This window comes from Neolamprologus brichardi, chromosome 18 (assembly GCF_056152115.1).
Source record: "Neolamprologus brichardi isolate AB-2024 chromosome 18, ASM5615211v1, whole genome shotgun sequence".
Lineage (NCBI taxonomy): Eukaryota > Metazoa > Chordata > Actinopteri > Cichliformes > Cichlidae > Neolamprologus > Neolamprologus brichardi.
In genome coordinates, this window is record NC_142121.1 from 1,004,012 (window position 1) to 1,023,886 (window position 19,875).

Below are 19,875 nucleotides of genomic sequence, written 5' to 3' on the forward strand. Positions count from 1 at the left end.
CAAACACTGAGCAAGCTGAGCTTTGACACCCCTGATTTAGACATAAGATGTAACGGAGTCAAATATTCCCATTTATTGGGATCAGAGACTTTAGTTATGTGCCTGTTGTTTACAGCAGCTTCAGCTTCACACAAGGCTGTTTGCTGACATTCACATCCAGGCTTGTGTTTTAAGCATGAAATTCACACCCTGATGGCAACATACTGCACTAAGCATGAGATGGTCTTCCTGGTTGGACTTTTAGCTTCATGTGAGAGATTTTAACTTAAAGAGATAAACCTCTGTTACTCTGTTTATTTTGCTTCTGCTGCATTTTTGCATGTCCTCATCCACTAAATATAAAATAGTGTAAATGAGCAGCTTTTGATGTTTGACAGTTTTTATTGTGTCTGAACGTTCCTGCAGTTGGTTTGTGGTTGATGTGGATTTGCTGCTCATGTGAATCCTCCCACAGTGTTTCATTAGCAGCTGTAACCACAGTGACTCTGATAAAACAGGAATTAGCAGAATCCATCTGATATGAAGCTGTGCTTTGAATACCACTTCCCTCCTCTTTGAAGAGTAGTCAGATATCTGTGTTCAGGTTTTTGTACAGCCTCTTCTACACTTTGTATCACTGTGTTTGTAGAGCACAGTAGTAGAGAGCTGTGTCTGCCAGGGTTAGGGCTGCTATGCTCAGATTAGTTGATGTAGGTGATGTTTCTGAGTCATAACGTTTATTAGGAATATATTCATCACCACTGTTGTCCTTTGCTCCTTTCCAGAGTATAAACTGAGGAGCCTGAAGGTCAGAATGATGTCTGTACCAGTGAAGCTCTGGATAAATATAACTTGTCTCATAGCTACATGTGAGTTTGACAGATTCTCCTTCTGTTTCAGTGACTTCAGGTTGTTGAGGAGTGATTGAGTCTCCAGCTGTTAGTCCTGGAAAAAGAAAGAAGAAAAGTAGTGAAATGCAGTCTGTATATCTGCTTAATGCAGCAGCTTCAACTAAACTTTAATCCTGTTCTTAAACTCACCTATAATGTGAGATAGAAGCAAAAAGAGGTGCAGCAACATGTCTTTGGAGTTATTAAAGCCAGACAGACAGCACATGAACAATGTTCTTCCACTGCAGCACAATGACCAACAAATAATGTCATTGGATGAGCTCAACTTCAGTGGGCGGGGCCAGTGCAATAGCTCAGCCAATAGAATAGTTTTGTGCTTCCACAGCAGCTCTGTCTCTGTCTCTGATCTTTACTGCTTCATTTCTCTGTTGTCTTTGTCATCAGTCCAATGACACAAGAATCAGAGGTTTAACAGTGTGTGGCTCCCTCTAGTGGATGTTGTGGAGTATTCTGTTGTCTTTGCTCCAAAGGTTTTTGTACAGAGTTTTGCTGTTTCCTGTCACTGTGGGCTGCAGAGCACAGTAGTACACAGCAGAGTCAGACAGCTGAAGCTTCTGGATCTTCAGAGAAACTGATGTCTTGTTGAGTTCAGCATCAAATCTGTTGTTGTTGAATTCTTCAGCTTTAACTGTTGTTTCTGAGACACATTTGAGCATATACTTTGGGTAACTATTTACTTCTTGTTTGTACCAGATCAGTGTAGCTGAATAAGTGGTCTCATATCTACATCCAAGTGTAACTGTGTCTCCTTCAGCAGCAATGACATCTCCTTGTTCCTGGATCACTTTGTCTTCTCCTTTACACTCTGAGGAAGAACAGAACATGCAGAGGAAGAGATGGATCAATAAACATGATTGAAGTTATTGAAAAGTTCCACAGTGTAAAATGATTAAATCTCCTCTTTCTGTCCTTGTTGTGAGTCGTGTGCAGAGGAAACATGTTGATGTTTGTATCTCACCAAAGAAAAGAGCAGCAAGAATAATCCACAGCCAATGTTCCATCTGTACAACAAGGTTTAAATCAACAGGAGAAACTAGCTGATGTTCAACATTCAGTCTGAGAATTGTTCTCTTCACAGCAGCACTTATTATTGACACAATGGTTGAACACAGTGCAGAAGGAGAGCACCGCCTACTGGATGATGTCGCCCTCTGTCTCCTCTTTGAGCTGGAGTCTGTCACTGCAGCAGAGGATCTATTGGCTAGCACTGCTTAGCCTCGCACGCATTCTTATTTTAAACTTAATCTGGAATTCATTGCAAACTGTTTGTGCAGGATATGAATGACAAGATTTTGTTTTTCCAAAAGAGTTAGTAAAAACATCTCCAGTGTGATCAAATCTTCTTGCCAAACATCTGCAGCTTGGCAGTGTATACAGCACTATAATGACCAGACCTAATTCTTTTGAAAACCTTACATCTTTCCACAGGTCTCCACTTCATCAGACATCACCTAGACACAGAGCTGGATGAGGCAGCACAAACAGCAGCCTAACCGACTAAGATGATGGATCCATGGGGTCAGGAAAGCCAGAAGCAGGGCTGGAGAGGTACCGTTCATATGCATTCACTGGAGGTGTGGATCTATTGCATGGCTTTCCTCACATGAAGAAGCTGTTGATCAAAATCAATACAGCTCTTCCTGCATCTGGAGCTTGTGAAGGACGTCTCAGTCATGCAGGACTCCTGTTCACTGCTAAACAGTTACAGCTTCACAGAAAGAGCCTTGAGAGCAAACTGCTGCAGAAGCTGAACCATCACCTCACTGAGTGAAGAAATGGCACATTTTTGCTAAATATGCAGAAATAGATGCACACCCATACAACTCATGGTAAACTGAGCTGCCTGTATGAACACATGTTGAAGATGCCTTGTTCTGTTTTCTCTGAGGCTGCTGTGCCATTTGGAGCAAGAATGAATATAAAGTTTACAGCACATCTTATCACTGGAAATTGTTTGCGCTGTTTATATATTTATATTATTGACGGCAGGTATTGGTGAAAAAAAGCTTGTTTGAAAAATGTTGTGAAAAACTGAAATCTGGAAATTAGAATTGTGCCTTATTTTGTTGATGTTTTTACTTATATTCCTTTTGAAAATACTAAAATTTGTATATTTATTTATTTTTGTTTGTCTGATAGCATTTATTTATAAAATAAATCGGACATTTCAAACAGTAACTCGCTACTTGAGTAGTCTTTTCACCAAGTACTTTTTTACTCTTACTCGATTAACTTTTTTGACGACTACTTTTCACTTTTACTTGAGTAATAATATTTTAAAGTAATGCTACTCTTCCTTGAGTACAATTTTTGGATACTCGACCCACCTCTACCTACACTAGACTGATCAATGTGTGGTCGTAAGTAAAGCCTCAGTTGTGAAGTCCATCATCTCAGTCTGCTGTATGAGTCCAGAAAAATCTTCAGCTTTGACAGAAACTGTTGCACACTTTGTTATCGAGCTGTTCAGTTAGTCTGACTGATGAACTGAAATCCCTTTATAACCTGTGGGTTTAAAAACGACGCAGACATTACGGCTGTACAGGGCGGAACAAAAAGCAACTGTCCTCTGCAGGAAGATTTATGTGTGACAGCAGGCGGAAGTAACGAAAGAAAAGCCGGAAGTGTTTACGTTTCCTGCGTAAGGAGTGAGCAGGGAGGCTTTTCTGTTTGAAAAGGCTTAATTTAGAGTTCTGCGTTGAATATTTTAAAAATTTACGACACCGTTTGTGAAAACTCACACCTGTGCGGGCTGAAAGTGGAGTAATATCTTCGAGAAAGAGCGCAATTTAGCGCGGAAGCATACATCGATCGTGAGCTGAGTGTGTGAGCTGTGTCAGTAACAATGCCTTCAGTTCAGTATCTGAGAGAGTTTATCAACGAGCGACTAACTGCTGCTGCTGAACAAATATTCTTGGAGTTTGAAAAAACGATCGTCCAGTACGAGGAAGAGATCGACCGTCAGCGCAGACTGCTGGATATCACCTGGAAACCCGAAATCAAGCTGCACAGGACAGGTGAGTGTCCCTCTGAGGGAGGATCCTGATCACAGCTCTGCGGGACGTTTCTGATTGTGAGGACTTTTTGGAGATGTGAGCTAACAAAGAGCAAACAGAGGACAGGACTGCACTGCGCTTTAAAGCTTTGAAGTCAGAATATTTTCCTCTTGATGGTTTTTTAGCTAAGGAAGCAGATTTGTTTATAAGACCAAGCTAAGAGAAATCTGAGCACGGATAGTGTGTGAGGCTGCACTCGTGTCACATGTAAAGAGGATAGTTTCTTTAAAGTGTAGTTGACTTTATTCACCATACGAGCTTATGATTGTCTCAGGTGTCCCACAGCAGCCTGTCTGTGAGGAGGAGGAGGAGGTTCTCCCTGCGCAGCAGCTCTGGAACCAGGAGAGGAGCTCCAGTGTGGAGGAACCAGAAGCTCAACAGATTAAAGAGGAACAGGAGGAACTGTGCAGCAGTCAGGAGGGAGAGCAGCTGGGACTGAAGGAGGAGACGGATACCTTCATGGTGACTGCTGCTGAGGAAAGTGGGTACAGTGAACTTGAACCGATGTGGGAGCAGCTCCTCTCTCACAGCTCTGCTGGAGCTGAGAGTCAGCATCAGGAAGGAAGCGGGAGCGCCGACTCGGGATCCACAGATCGCCCTCCTGTGTCATACACTCAGTGTAACAGCAATACTGGTGAAAAGTCTATAAAATGTGATGTTTGTGGAAAATCTTTTAAGTATACTTCCCGAATGAAGCGACATTATTCGATGCACACAGGTGAGAAGCCGTATTCTTGTGACATATGTGGAAAAGGTTTTTCTCAGAGGGATAATTTGGCTGTGCACATGAGAATACACACGGGTGAGAAGCCGTATCCTTGTGTTGCATGTGGGAAGAACTTTACTATCAGGAGTAATTTGTTGATCCACATGAGAATCCACACAGGCGAGAAGCCGTCTTCCTGTAAAATATGCGGGAAAATGTTCAGGTGTCACAGTCATTTGTGGCGCCACAAGAAAATTCACACGCGGCAAAAGTCTTAGAGAAAAACTATCTGTGAAGCCGAGGCTGATAAATATCCATCCAAGGATTCACCGAATCTCAGAGCAGAGCTTCCAGATTTAGAAACCTTCACGCTGCTCCATCACTTTGTTACATGTCACACGGTGTGAGATCAGTCTAACAACAGATGTGTCAGCCTGCAGAGTCTCGTGGAGGCTTTTAAATGCTCAAGTGAAAACACGGTGAAGGTCTTTTATTTAAAATGTACTTTGGAAAAAGTCAAATTAAAGGTCTTTTGAATGAAATGTTAAGTTTGCTTTTTCTGTGTATGTTTGTACTGTCAGGCAGATTGAGATCCCCGAGCTCAGCTCCATCCAGAAGTGAAGTTAAAGGCTGAAAATCCAGCTTTTATGGGTGTCATGTAACACAGAGTGCTTTAACAGAGTTTTCTGTTGTATAAAGTCCAAAACCTTTGCATTTGTCTTTTGTGCCTGCTTCACTTTTATCAGATGTTTGCACTTCTCTCACACTCAGACAGAAACAGCACACACACACACACACACACACACACACACACACACACACACACACACAGAATCCAGGTTGAAAGGTTTAAATATTATAATTATTTCATTGCAGCAATTCTTTTTCAATTTTATTGATTCAGAATCAGAACTGAAAACTGCATGTGAGCTATGTAGAGTAAGAGAGGGGAAACTGTTTCTAATCGACATGATGAGAAATCTGGTTAAAATTATGCAAACTGAATTATGTTGAATAAATGTAACTAATAAAGAAACGTTTGCTGCAGAGGGAAGTAGAGAGAGAACACCAAGGTGTGGCTCGTCATCAAATGATTGGATATAATTGGATGATGACATGAGGGGAAAGTGGAGAGGACTATCAAACTCTGAATGATTAGTCATTATTTCATCTGGATTTTGTTGCAGTGTACTGACTGAAAGATCCAGGATCACACATGGTGTAGGAGCCTAAATGCATGCGCTTCTACATATAAAGAAACATTCCTGAGCTAGAAGCCAACGACATTAAGATGAGGAAGCTCCTGACCATGCACAGAGCCCAGCACCCTGTGACTGTATGCTAAGGGAAGAAAGCAGAAACCCACGAAAAAGGAGCAAGAGGAGGAACCATCATGGAAGGACAGGCCCCTGCACGGTATGTACCACCGGCAGATAGCAGAGGTGGCTAATGTCCAGAAATCCTACCAGTGGCTGGACTGAAAGACAGCACAGAGGCACTAATCATGGCAGCACAGGAACAAGCTCTGAGCACAAGATCCATAGAGGATGGGGTCTATCACAGCAGGCAAGACCCCAGGTGCAGGCTGTGTAAAGATGCTTTGTTTTGTCCTCGCTAAATTGCTTTATAAATTATCCTATCTGCATTTAAAGTTAAGCTGGTGTACATTACCTTTGATATCATTCAATTAGAGCTATCTTCTCATATACAACAGTATACAGAATGACAAATGGTTTCTCTTTTTTACTGTAAAAGCTGAGTTTTAAAGGTTTTCATGTAGAAAATCTTTACAATTTGTACAATACAGAATTTATCATCAACTAGCAACAATGTTTCCTCCTGACTGTTGATGCTGATATAAAGTGTTGGTTTGTGGTTGATGTGGATTTGCTGCTCATGTGAATCCTCCCACAGTGTTTCATTAGCAGCTGTAACCACAGTGACTCTGATAAAACAGGAATTAGCAGAATCCATCTGATATGAAGCTGTGCTTTGAATACCACTTCCCTCCTCTTTGAAGAGTAGTCAGATATCTGTGTTCAGGTTTTTGTACAGCCTCTTCTACACTTTGTATCACTGTGTTTGTAGAGCACAGTAGTAGAGAGCTGTGTCTGCCAGGGTTAGGGCTGCTATGGTCAGATTAGTTGATGTAGGTGATGTTTCTGATCCATATCTTCTATCAGGAATATATTGACCTGCAGTTCCTTTTCCTTTTTTCCAGAGTATAAACTGAGGAGCCTGAAGGTCAGAATCATGTCTGTACCAGTGAAGCCAAGCATCACTTGCACTTGTCTCATAGTCACATGTGAGTTTGACAGATTCTCCTTCTGTTTCAGTGACTTCAGGTCGTTGAGGAGTGATTGAGTCTCCAGCTGTTAGTCCTGGAAAAAGAAAGAAGAAAAGTAGTGAAATGCAGTCTGTATATCTGCTTAATGCAGCAGCTTCAACTAAACTTTAATCCTGTTCTTAAACTCACCTATAATGTGAGATAGAAGCAAAAAGAGGTGCAGCAACATGTCTTTGGAGTTATTAAAGCCAGACAGACAGCACATGAACAATGTTCTTCCACTGCAGCACAATGACCAACAAATAATGTCATTGGATGAGCTCAACTTCAGTGGGCGGGGTCAGTGCAATAGCTGAGCCAATCAAATAGTTTTGTGCTTCCACAGCAGCTCTGTCTCTGTCTCTGATCTTTACTGCTTCATTTCTCTGTTGTCTTTGTCATCAGTCCAATGACACAAGAATCAGAGGTTTAACAGTGTGTGGCTCCCTCTAGTGGATGTTGTGGAGTATTCTGTTGTCTTTGCTCCAAAGGTTTTTGTACAGAGTTTTGCTGTTTCCTGTCACTGTGGGCCTCACAGCACAGTAGTACACAGCAGAGTCAGTCACTGCAGCAGAGGAGATCGTTATTTGTCTTTGATCATCAACGACTTTAAAAGACACTCTGGAGAATTCTTGCTGCAATAAATCTCCATTTCCCAAATGAGAGATCAGGAACTCTGGTGGCTTTCCTGGATATTGTCGATACCAGAAGAAATAATCGTCACTTCTTGCTTCTCTGGATAATCTGTAGGACAGAGTGAGAGTGTTTCCTTCTAAAGTGGACTCTTCATCCTTGACTGCAGTGAGTTGATCACAGCTGACACCTAAAGGAAGAGATAAATGTTGTTAAAGACGATGTTAAACTGTGAGCGCCTGTTCCAGTGATTTCTAGCAAACCGATCCTTTAAAGACATTTCTTCTTCCTGCTTTAACCGACCTGTTAGTGTGATCACAAACAAAGGAAACATGAGCCAGTAATGCAGTGACAGCATCTTCCACACACTATCTGTTCTGTATGCTTCACATACTGAATGTATCTGACAGTGGGAGTCCTTTTCTGCTCTGTGACAGTGTTGCTCCTCCTTCAGCCTCTTCCTCCTCTCATATCTCTGCATGTTCAGTTTTATCTTCATTTAGCTGCAGAAAGTTGCTGCTCATCGGGTCGATTTGTTTTAGAATATTTTAGAAATGCCTTTCAGCTTTAGTTTTTAAGATCATGGGATAAACCTAAAACACAATCTCCAAAAAAATACTGCCTACAACAGACTGCTCAATGTGTGGTTGTAAATAAAGTTCTCACTCGTAGAACTTAGCAATGAGTCAATAAACATCTTTAGCTTTGACATAACCGGTTATAGCTGATGTTATTCTGTCAGTCTGGTAAAGTTTAGTGCAGGCTACACTGGTTAGTTTTCAGTGAAATTTACAGTGATGCTCGATGTTTGACTGCTGCAGAGCAGCTGCGGTGTTCATGGTCAATGGTAAATTACACTGAGAGCAGCAGACATCAATTTACATTAAAGATGTTGATGCTGTTTAAATTCACTTTGAATTCACCTGTTTATAACAGGTTGATAGTGTCCGGGGTCGCAAATCAGCGACAGCTTCTGTAACATCTGTTTCTGCTCCTGGACTTGGGGGAGGATGGAGGATTGTAGCTGCTCGATACTCGAGTATTCTTTATGGTTTCTTTTGCTTTATGAGGCTCCAGATGTTCTCAGCTAGCAGAAAGTCTGGACTGCAGGCTGGCCAGTTCAGCACATGGACTCTACAAGTACACTGCTGGTTCCATAGGCACTGAGGCACCACCATTACCTGAGATGCAGGTGTTTGAACTCTGCGCTGATAATGAGCGGGTTGGCCCCCTCCTCTTTAGTCTAATAACACATTTGCCAAACAAAAGTTCAAATTTGAAACAATGGTCCAGAGAAGATTGCTTTGCATGATGGAGCTTTAACCTGCATTTGGACACACAATCTGTAACTGAACAGTTTTTAATTTGTTAAAATCTAAAACCAGTCTGTCCCATATCCCGTCTCTGCTGGGATTGTGCCGTCACTGGTAAGTGTGAGTATCATCATCTAGAAACTGAATGTCTTCTTATGTCGACTTGTGCTGATACTGAATAAGGCCCCACAGTTACCCTGCATACCAGGCCAAACATCAAGCTATGAATATAAAAGCTTGTTAAGCACATGACTTTTCATAAAGCTGAACATCAAACTCAAAACATCCTTGAGACATTTTAAGATGAGCCTCTACCTTAAAAATCAAATCAGAGAAATAAATGTACAAAAGTCAGAACCAACAAAAGCTTTACTGTAGACTTCAAATGAAAGTTACAAGAAATATCAGGCAGAAGAAATAAAACTGCACAGAGTCTTAATGATGTGAGGTCTGAGTGATGTCTTTGGTATGCTTGACTATTGCCATGGTAATGGCCTTGGAGACAAGTTGGTTGCCAAGGACAGCAGCAGGGTGAGTGTCCAGCTGCTCGGACAAAACGGGAACCTGGCTGAAGTGGCGTCGAGCTTTTGCGTGTTTGCGTTCGATCTCGTGGATTAACGTTGTGTCGTATGTCTGAACACACAAACACACACAGGCTTAGATAATTCTTCAAGGTCAAGTCTATTTATACAGCACATTTCCAAACAGTCTTAACAATGTAAAACGCCACCAAAACAAACAAAATGTAAAACAATCTAATGTACATCGGAAAGTATTAGAAAATGCACAGAGTGCCTTTAATTACAGTGTAAACATGTAAGCTTTGTACAAAACTAAGAACAACGTTCTAGCCAGAAACATGAGCAGGTGCCAAAAACCATCTGTAACCGAACGAGTCAACAGCTCTGGTCTGATGGCTTCAGGCAAAACGTGTAATAGACACGCCGTCCATCGTGTCCATTTCACACTTCACCTCTCCAAAACATGAAATGGACACGTATGCAGAAGTTGCATTACCAGCAGGGGTAGATAATATATAATATATTTAAAGCCAAGAAGTCGGTAATGAGCAAAAAATGCCAATAAGTCATTCTAAGGTCCTAAATCGTCAGAATCGATTAAGCTAGGGACTAATATGTATTTACATGTAAATGTGTTACTGTCTGTTTAAATTTTCATGTTGGCTGGAAATAAAATATCTCCCTCTGTTGCTGCAACTTACTGTAACTTCTGCATGCGTGAACATTTCACGTTTTGGCAAAGCGTGAAATGTAGACGTGGACTGGACGTGGTAGCATTAAGGAGGTGGATTCAGAAGTGAAACGGAGTCAGAGTTCCTTCTAGTGGAAACTGAGAGGCAGTCCTAATACAGACTTCCTCTCAACAAAAGATACGTTGATATTGTTCAGACATGTACAGACCGTGTGGACGTCCTCCACCTCTAAGTGAGCTGAGGTCTCTTCTTTGGACAGCAGAATGCAGTTCCAGGGGCTCCAGTCCTTCTGACGATCCCACCGAACAAACACCAGGTTGTAGAGGTCGACGTTGGCGCTGAGGGCCGACCGGGACGCCCACACTGCTTCCACCAAGTACTGCATGTCTTGCACCTGAAATGATGAAGATGGCAGACTTCTGTAGACAAAAGAGTGAAATCAGTGGAGCTGTTCAATATACACAATGACAGCAGTTCACCTCCAGCAGGAAGGGGATCTTAGCTTCTGCGTTGAGCCTCTGCTCGTCGGCTCTCAGCCTCATCAGGAGGCTTTTGTAAAGGGTGAAGTCATCGCGAGATCTGGCTATGTTGTTGAGTCTGGCGCACTGGTGGCACTGGCGGTTCAGGCTGCCGCTGGCCGACATAATGAAGTCCTTGAGGCGCAGGTAACGATGACAGTATTGGCAGAGTATCATGTCATTCTTCAGCTGGGAAGGATTCTGGGGAACCTGGGGCAGATTTTTAAATTTACACATGATATTTGAGATTGTGCTAAACATGTGAGATGAGGATGGTTGCTCACCTTCAGCAGCTTGGCCACCTTGGGGTTGAAAGCTGGAGTTTTGATGTACTGAAGTAACAGAGTACAGATCCTCGTCCTCAGGCCCTCCAACTTGGCTGATTTGACCCCTCGAGTCATTAGGTCTACCTCCCTGTCAACCAAATCCACGATGTCCCGGGTCAGCGCACACTCCTGCTCCTGTCCAATGAGCATGGAAGAAAAAAAATTTCAGCGCAACTGCACTGCTCATGTAAAACAGATATTCACGGTATTTTGATGTACGTAAGTATCTCCAGGTCAGTAAAGTTGATGTGTCAAATTATGAACAGGGCAACACAAAGCACAGACTTTTATTCTGAAGGGCACTGCTTGTCTGAGCTTCATATCGTATATTTGGCATTTTAAGTATTGTTGATTTTGGTGACAGTAAATAGTTTCCTGTTGAATGAGTACACTTCTGTAATAGTCAATGTTTTGGTTGTTTTATTCTAAAAATGACACTTTTGACCAAGAAGTGAAACTCGTGAGATTCAGAGTGACACGGACCGTTATTATTAACATTATTATTATTATTATTATTATTATTATTATATGAAGCTCCCAGAGAAATGAACCCAGTAACCTCTTACTGTGCAGGCAGTGGTCCTTTCCACTGAGCCAGTTTAGGGACTCATTTCTGCTATGAACCGTGCGATTCACTTCCACTTATTTCTAATAAAAACGTAACAGCATGAGCAGCTGACCAACTGCTACAAGGCTGAAATGTTGTCTCAGTCTGACCTGAGCCCCGTTGCTGTTTGTCCTGTTTGCCCTCCCCATGACTATGTTACTGAATAAGGCAAAAGGCCCCAAAATAATATAAAATAACAGGACGACATCAGAGTACCGTTAGCTGTGAAAGAACTGTGTGCGTTTTACCTTGACGGTGTGTTTCAGTGTCATGAGGAAGTGGAGCCTCTGCTCCTGGCTGACGGTGGTCAGGCTGATGCTGTTGTACAGATCTCGCAGCTCTCGGGCTCTGATGGTGTTCTGAGTTTCAATCTCAATCAGACGACCGTCCGCTGCTCGCCTTCGATGAGGAGACGCAGACTGGAGCAGAAACAGCACAGTGTTAGTACCTGTAAGACCAAACGCTGCACGGTCACCTGAACCAGCATTTACGGAGAAACCACAGACTGTATATAAAAGATGGCTGTAGCCACCAGGGTCTGTTTTAAAGTTTAAAGTGTTTTTGTGATCACGTGTGGGTGGGGATCTGACTCGAAACTGAGGGACCCTCTGTTTTCACAAACCATCCTACTTTGGCAAAACGTCGTACCGTAAGTCGTTTATGCACATTTCTGCTGTCACAGAGTAATTCCAGCAAATTTACGCAGGTATGACGGTTTGCCACTTAACGTTGCCCATCAGAGTATGCTGTAGCCCATAATCATAAAGCCAGGACGGTTTGCCACTTCATTTTACCCGTTAAAGTATGTTTGTAGCTCATATTCACAAGGGTAGGATGGTTTGTCAGAACACCCTCCACTCTTGGACAGTCACTTAGGAAAGAGTGCAAGGTCTCTCCGATTCTAACGAGGATGCGTTAAATAAAGACTGATCAGGAAAGTCTTTCCTGATCACGTGAGCCAAAGGAGTCATTTCTTTAAACTCCTACAGAACTGAACTGAGGAGTCGCCCTCTGCTGGCCATCGGAAAGAATGCAAGATCAGGTTTTCAAACTTAGAAGCTATGCCTCATAACACATGTCAGTACAGCATAAAATATTAGATCTGTGGCCAGAAGTTTGCTTTACATTATGTAACGAAAGCTGAGATTCTTCTGGCACACTTTTAGATTCTGGTTGCAATCGATAATTCACAACGAACAACAAGCTTATTGTCACAGTTGGTGTGAAACACCATAAGAAACCCAAACAAAAACTTTCCTAATCAAGTGAGCCAAAGGATTCATTTCTTTAAACTCCTACAGAACTGAACTTTACAATACATTTTACAACAATTTACAATAATAATAATAATAATAATGGATTGCATTTATATAGCGCTTTTCAAGGCACCCAAAGCGCTTTACAATGCCACTATTCATTCACTCTCACATCCACACACTGGTGGAGGCAGCTACAGTTGTAGCCACAGCTGGCCTGGGGCAGACTGACAGAAGCGAGGCTGCCATATCGCGCCATCGGCCCCTCTGGCCAACACCAGTAGGCGGTAGGTGAAGTGTCTTGCCCAAGGACACAACGACCAGGACAGAGAGCCCGGGGATCGAACCGGCGACCTTCCGGTTACAGATACGCTTCCCACCCCCCCTGAGCCACGGTCGCCCTACAAGCAGAGGAGTCGCCCTCTGCTGGCCATTGGAAAGAATGCAAGATCAGGTTTTCAAACTTAGAAGCTATGCCTCATAACACATGTCAGTACAGCATAAAATATTAGATCTGTGGCCAGAAGTTTGCTTTACATTATATAACGAAAGCTGAGATTCTTCCGGCACACTTTTCACAACGAACAACAAGCTTATTGTCACAGTTGGTGTGAAACACCATAAGAAACCCAAACATTACTGACATCATTAGAATCTCTTTGGAACATCGTGCTATGAAAGCATGTGATGAGTGCTTGTAAGTGTAGCAAGCAGCCTTGCACTGACTGAAGTGCCATGAATAAGAATGAAACAGGCTCCACTTTGTATTAAACATCTAACGAGCAACAAACTGAAGGTGCGTAAAATTCAAATCAAATGAAGATGATGTGACTACACACACTCAACCATGGTTCTCTTTTTGTGTTTAATGATGACTTTCATTTGCATATAAATGATAAATTATGAAATTGGGTTGAGAGCTGGAGTAGAGGAGGAGGAGCGACCTCTGACCTTGTCCAGGAAGTTCCTGACAGCTTTGTCGTAGTTGTCGCTGTGAACGGCGATGTGATGGCGTCCGATCGCACCGATGAGATCCATCTCCTGGTCCAGCAGCGCGCAGAGAGCTGCTTTCCTCTCCGCTCCTCGCAGGGACGAGCTGATCCTCTGCTCCTCCTCGCTCCTCCACTCTGAGACACACAAAGGTAAAATGCGTAACTGCTCTGCTGCATCCACAGACATGAAGAAGGGAACTCCTCCTGTCCCTGAAGCCTACTCTCCAGAGCTTGGTACAGCAGGTTGAAGTCCTCCTGCCTCTTCGGATTCAGCCAGCGGTTTCGGCGGTCTCTCAGCTGCTCCTCTTTCTCCTCGTTCCTCCTCCTTTCCTGCATCTCCAGCCAGGCCAACCGCCGGGCTCGCTCCTTCCTCAGGCGGTCCACCGCCTGCTGGGCCAACCAGCGCCGAGCAAACGTCTGCAGACGGATCACCTGGGTGTGTGACGGGTCATATACTTAGTCCCGCTAAATGTATTTTTTATTTAATGTTAAAAGCATCACACTGAATTGACTGCGTATATGATAACACAAACTGTTCTTCATCGTCTGTGATGCAGAACGAGACTGAAGACATCGAAACCATTTCAAACACCAAAAATCTAAAAGTTCAAACACCGTGAATCCTCGAGATGACGAAGAAGAGCAAATTTCACTGTAACACCGAGGGCCAGCAGCCTGAAGTTACCAGCCTCAGACATCTGATGTTCCCACCATAAAGCATGCTGAGCTCTAACAGCGCAGCATTGCTGGACACATTTATATTCAGAATTCAAGGCAACACCGAATCATCACTATGAAGCTCAAATGTGTTATTTCCTCGTTTTGATATCTTCAGTTTTGTTCTGCAGAGCTGGAAACAGCATGAAAGAGCAGGTGAGTCCAAACAATGGTACAGCAGGTCCTCAACAACACTGCACTGTAACCACACATGCTCAGTGTACACTCACAGCTCTCAGCCGCCGGTCATGGTACTCATCAGCAGTGGTGTATTTCCCCGGAGTCACCAACCTGTCGTTCATGCAGGAGACGTAGCAGCCGATGCCGGTCATCTGGGTGGAGGCGTTGACCGGACACTGCTGAGCCTGAGACTTCAGCTCTACTGTCTGACACAGAGAAAACCAACTAAATCATTAAGAGCACACACCTATAAACATGCAGCCAAAGTTAAAACCAAAACATGTGAAAGTTGTGTGATGAGCTTCCAGCCTGCAGACAGACCTCGTGACTTTGTTTTGTTTGACTCGGCTGCAGAGATGGGCAGTAACGCGTTACTGTAATCCGATTACTTTTTTCAAGTAACGAGTAAAGTAAGGGATTACAATTGCAAAAACGGTAATTAGATTACTGTTACTTTCCCGTAGGAACGCTGCGTTACTGCGTTACTAAAACCGTGATTTTTTTGCGAGAATGTCTCATGACAGTGACGTAAGCGAGCGCGACGTTCGTGACAACAGCTGTGTGCAGATCAACAATGGATCATATATGGAGTGCAGAGAGAGTATGAGCGTGCAGCGTTTAAAGCGTGGAAGTACTGACCTTACTTTGAGTTTGATTCCATAAAAAGTGACAAAAACATTAGTGTCCGTTGTGCGTGGGAAGAAAACTTCTTTTTACAGCGAAAAAACCCCTAAACTTCCAAACAAGCACCGAGTAGCTACGACGTAATGGGAAACTCACAGAGAAACTCGCGGATTCTTCCACTGACCGCTGCACACCTGCACCAGGGTAACCCTCCGCCTGCCCCACTCCTGCTTTACAGGTGAAAATAGAGCAACAGGACCGCTAGTCTGTGACTTTATTTATTTTCTGCTGTGTTTTACTTGCATCTATTTGAAAGACTGAGTGTAAACACACAAAATATTTTATTTTATGTGCTGGAATGTGCAGAAAATAGGTTTAAATGTTAAACTAATTTCTTCCAGTCAGAGAATGTTGCAGATAATTAAATGTTTGCTTGATGCATAAAGTTAAAAGATTAAAACTAATAAAACAAGTTTTAAAAAGAGACTTTTCCATTTGATTACATTTTGTATGATGGATTATGCAGAAAAAGTAGAATTGGGCTGAAAGATCTATCACTTTATCACCTATTCAGGTTGTAAATCGTGTTTTTAAAAAGTAACTAAGTAATTAATTACTTTTGAAAATAAGTAATCAGTAAAGTAACAGGATTACTTTTGGGGGAAGTAATCAGTAATTAGTTACTGATTACTTTTTTCAAGTAACTTGACCAACACTGCTCGGCTGGGTTTTGTTTCAATGTGGTTAATGTAAGTTTTTTCAGTCAAACTAACATTAGACTTGAATAAGATTACTGTAATGTTAATCTCATTGACATTTGGTGTAATAGTACTCAAGTAGTAACTAAAACTGAATTCAAACAGAAACAAATTAAGTATTGACTGTGATGGAATAAATGAAAGGAATAAGTAAAGATCCCCTGTGATGTAACATTGACAGAAAGCTGCAGCAGTGACCAAATAAAACCTCGAGTGTGGAGAGTTTAAGAGATTTTAACCCAAACAAAAAGTAGATGAATGTTTAAATGAGCACATGAGCGCAGCTGAACGCTGTCATCCTCAGAGGTGTTTGTCTCTGTTGGTCCAGGGAGCTCATTACACTCTCTTCTTATCTCTAGAATTACATTGTTTCATTTGAACATGACGTCTGGGTGTCCTGTGCCGATCTTTTTCATTATTTATGTAAAGACTTATTTAGCCCCAGTTTCGACTCTGATATAAACTGTGGTGCCTTTGAAGCTGTTTTCTGTACCTGTGTGTCGCGGCTGAAGACCGCCACTCCTCTATCAGGTCTCCTCCTGGGCAGCGTCTGGACTGCGGCGTGATGGTACTCCAGCCCCGTCAGCCGATGCCTGTAGCCACCGAGGAAGGCTTTCTGATGGCGTGGGCGCTCAATCTCCACCACCACCTCCTGAAGCACCCCCCCATCTGAGAGACAATAACTGAAGGTTTTTCAAAGACTTCCATCTTTGTATGGAAATCTTTAGTTTGGCACCAGGATTAAACCAGGTCTGGCTAACTTGTTGTTTAGCTAAAAGTCGGTTCAAATGAATGCACGTCACATTATGATGATTCTCTCTTATCTTTGTTATTTAATATGGAGTCTTGTAGTTTTATATAAATCAGATGCAACTCGTGATCTCTTAGTGCTTTCATGTCTAATGGAAGCAGCTTGTGTGTTCGTACCTGCTTCAACTTGGACGGTGATAACATCGGGCATGCTGTCGTGCTCCAGGGGGCGAAGAGGGCGGAGTGGGTGGAAGCTTGGGTCAGTGGAGCTCATTTCCATCCGGGTGGAGCTGTGAGGCCTGACGCCGAGCTCCATCAGACTCTTGTGTTCCTCCACCGCTCTGCCTAAAAACACACTGACCCGTTAATCTGTATCCACACAGGCAGCAGCTCGCAGCGACCTGGTGACCAAACATCACAGGAAATGAAAAAAACACTCCTCGACTTGAAGGCAAATAACTGAAGCAAGTCAGGACACTAGTGACTGTCATATCTAGACAACTGACACCTTTGTCCACTAGTCGTCATCTTCAAAGTGCGACTCTGTAGAAAACTTGTGGAAGTTTATTTTTATAGCACAATTCAACAACAAGGTGATTCAAAGTGCTTCACAGAGACATTAGAAACAAAAACAAATAAAAAGCAGGATTTAAAACTGATTTTAAAAAACAGTAGATAAAATCAGGACAGTAAATAAAAACGGTAGTTAAAATTTTGAAATTGAATCTTAAAAGTGTGGATTTGGTGTTTTATTCAAATGCAGCTGAGATCAGGTGAGTCTTCAACCTGGATTTAAATAAACTGAGTGTTTCAGCTGATCTGAGGCTTTCTGGGAGTTTGTTCCACATATAAGGAGCATAAAAGCTGAATGCAGCTTCTCCGTGTCTGGTTCTGACTCTGGGAACTGATAAAAGACCGGATCCAGATGACCTGAGGGATCTGGAAGGTTCATACTGGGTCAGGAGAAAGAAACAAACCGTCCAGAGAGATCTGAAGCACGTCTGCTGGGACTCGGAGCTCTGCGGCGAGGTGACGCTTCAGCTCGTGAATGCTGAGCTCGATAGCAAACGCCACCGTCATCACGTGGCCCTCCGGCACCAGCACCACCTTCACTGCAACCACACAGACACAGAGTTGCTATCGAGTCTGGCTGCGCTCAGTCACAATCCAGAAAAACAGCATTTCAGTATTTCTCCCCTCCAGCGTAATAAAACCTTTGATGTGAGTTGTGCCACACGAGTCTCTGCTGCTGTGGAAAACGTCACATTTATTCCCGAGTATTTATCTGTCAGGAGCTCCAGCCCACCTGGACTCACCTGAAGCCGAGCTGCCGGACCTCCCCTCCTCTCCTCCCGGCTCCCCGCCGTCCTCCTCCGCGGTGTCTCCGCCTGGCTCTGTGTTTGTTTCTTTCTCCTCCTGCTCTTCGTTTCCTCTTTGCGCCGACATGACAGATTTCAGTGACTGAACTAAACTACAGCTCCTGTTATGAATGAAAATGATACAAAAGCCTTTCAAACGTCAGGTTTGAAGACGCTTTTCTGTATTTAATGACATTATGTGCGTCAACCTGGAGCTAGCTGCATTAACTGGTTTCCACGCAAAAGCAGTGTTTACATGTTGCTATAGCAACGACTAGCAGTCACTTCCTGTTGGAAGCAGAGTCAGAGGAGTTTGTCCCTCTCATTGGCGCTTGTTTGGGTCAGATAAAAAAAGAGTATACCACAAACCTCATTAAAATAAAAATCTGAAACTATTGTCTAAGAAAATGATTCACATCAATCACAATGACTCCTGGTTGTCAATCACAGACCACTAAAACGAATAGAATAGAATAGAGTAGAATAATCTTTTAATTGTACCATAAGGGGAAATTTGGTTGTAACAGCAGGAAAAAAACAAACCAAACACATTTACAAACAAACAGCACACAGAACAGAAACATACACAATGTATTACATATTTACATCATGGACAATAGTTACCCAAAAACAGAGTACTGTACAGTTATTAAAGTTACATAAAATTAAATACAGATAAGCGGCAAACCCAGGTTGTAGTGTGAATCAGTTGCAGCGCTGATGTAAACCTCCTTGATTGTTGGGAGCAGTTCTGATTGTGCAGTCTGACAGCTGCAGGGAGGAAGGAGCTGCTGAATCACTTCTTCATCCATCGAGGATGCAGCAGTGTGTCACTGAAGGAGCTCTGCAGTTCAGCAACATCTACATGCATGGGGTGGCAGACTCATGTTATTTTGGCCACAGTCCTTCTGTCTCCCACCACCTGCACTGGGTCCATTCAGTGTGTAGCCAAAACAATGCACCACTATGTAGTTTTCAAAACTTGCAGATAAACTGATGTCTGTCTGAATGGCGTTGAAACACCAGTGTGGTTTTGTAGATATTAGGGACGTTTTCTGGCGAAAACCTGATTTTGTGAGGGCAGAAGGCATCCAGGTGAGATCTTACTCACCTATAATGTGAGATAGAAGCAAAAAGAGGTGCAGCAACATGTCTTTGGAGTTATTAAAGCCAGACAGACAGCACATGAACAATGTTCTTCCACTGCAGCACAATGACCAACAAATAATGTCATTGGATGAGCTCAACTTCAGTGGGCGGGGCCAGTTTAATAGCTCAGCCAATCAAATAGTTTTGTGCTTCCACAGCAGCTCTGTCTCTGTCTCTGATCTTTACTGCTTCATTTCTCTGTTGTCTTTGTCATCAGTCCAATGACACAAGAATCAGAGGTTTAACAGTGTGTGGCTCCCTCTAGTGGATGTTGTGGAGTATTCTGTTGTCTTTGCTCCAAAGGTTTTTGTACAGAGTTTTGCTGTTTCCTGTCACTGTGGGCCTCACAGCACAGTAGTACACAGCAGAGTCAGTCACTGCAGCAGAGGAGATGTTGAGATCGATTTGTTTTTGATCATCCACAACTTGAACAGACAGTCCAGAGATTTCTTCTTTCATTACATTTCCTGATCCCAAATGATAGATCAGGAACTCTGGTGGTT

The 19,875-nt window shown here is 42.9% G+C and overlaps 3 protein-coding genes across 6 annotated transcripts in view; 1 reads left to right on the top strand and 2 right to left on the bottom strand.

The window, feature by feature from the left end:
• Positions 1 to 19,875, bottom strand: part of LOC148097218 (uncharacterized) — a 532,237-nt gene that overhangs the window by 333,909 nt on the left and 178,453 nt on the right. The window lies entirely within an intron of this gene.
• On the top strand, positions 3,516 to 5,132 carry LOC102784314 (uncharacterized). Its single transcript, XM_006806982.3, has 2 exons — positions 3,516 to 3,907; positions 4,221 to 5,132. Exons 1-2 carry the CDS (start codon positions 3,736 to 3,738, stop codon positions 4,928 to 4,930), a joined length of 882 nt encoding a protein of 293 aa, XP_006807045.2. The 5' UTR covers positions 3,516 to 3,735; the 3' UTR covers positions 4,931 to 5,132.
• On the bottom strand, positions 9,262 to 18,561 carry iqub (IQ motif and ubiquitin domain containing). The gene is made up of 12 exons (XM_087831924.1): positions 18,182 to 18,561; positions 17,843 to 17,977; positions 17,043 to 17,210; positions 16,609 to 16,784; positions 14,784 to 14,939; positions 14,058 to 14,268; positions 13,796 to 13,971; positions 11,837 to 12,007; positions 10,940 to 11,116; positions 10,617 to 10,865; positions 10,346 to 10,531; positions 9,262 to 9,557 (listed from the first exon to the last, which is right to left on the bottom strand). The coding sequence occupies exons 1-12, from the start codon at positions 18,309 to 18,311 to the stop codon at positions 9,360 to 9,362; spliced, it is 2,133 nt and encodes a 710-aa protein (XP_087688050.1). The 5' UTR covers positions 18,312 to 18,561; the 3' UTR covers positions 9,262 to 9,359.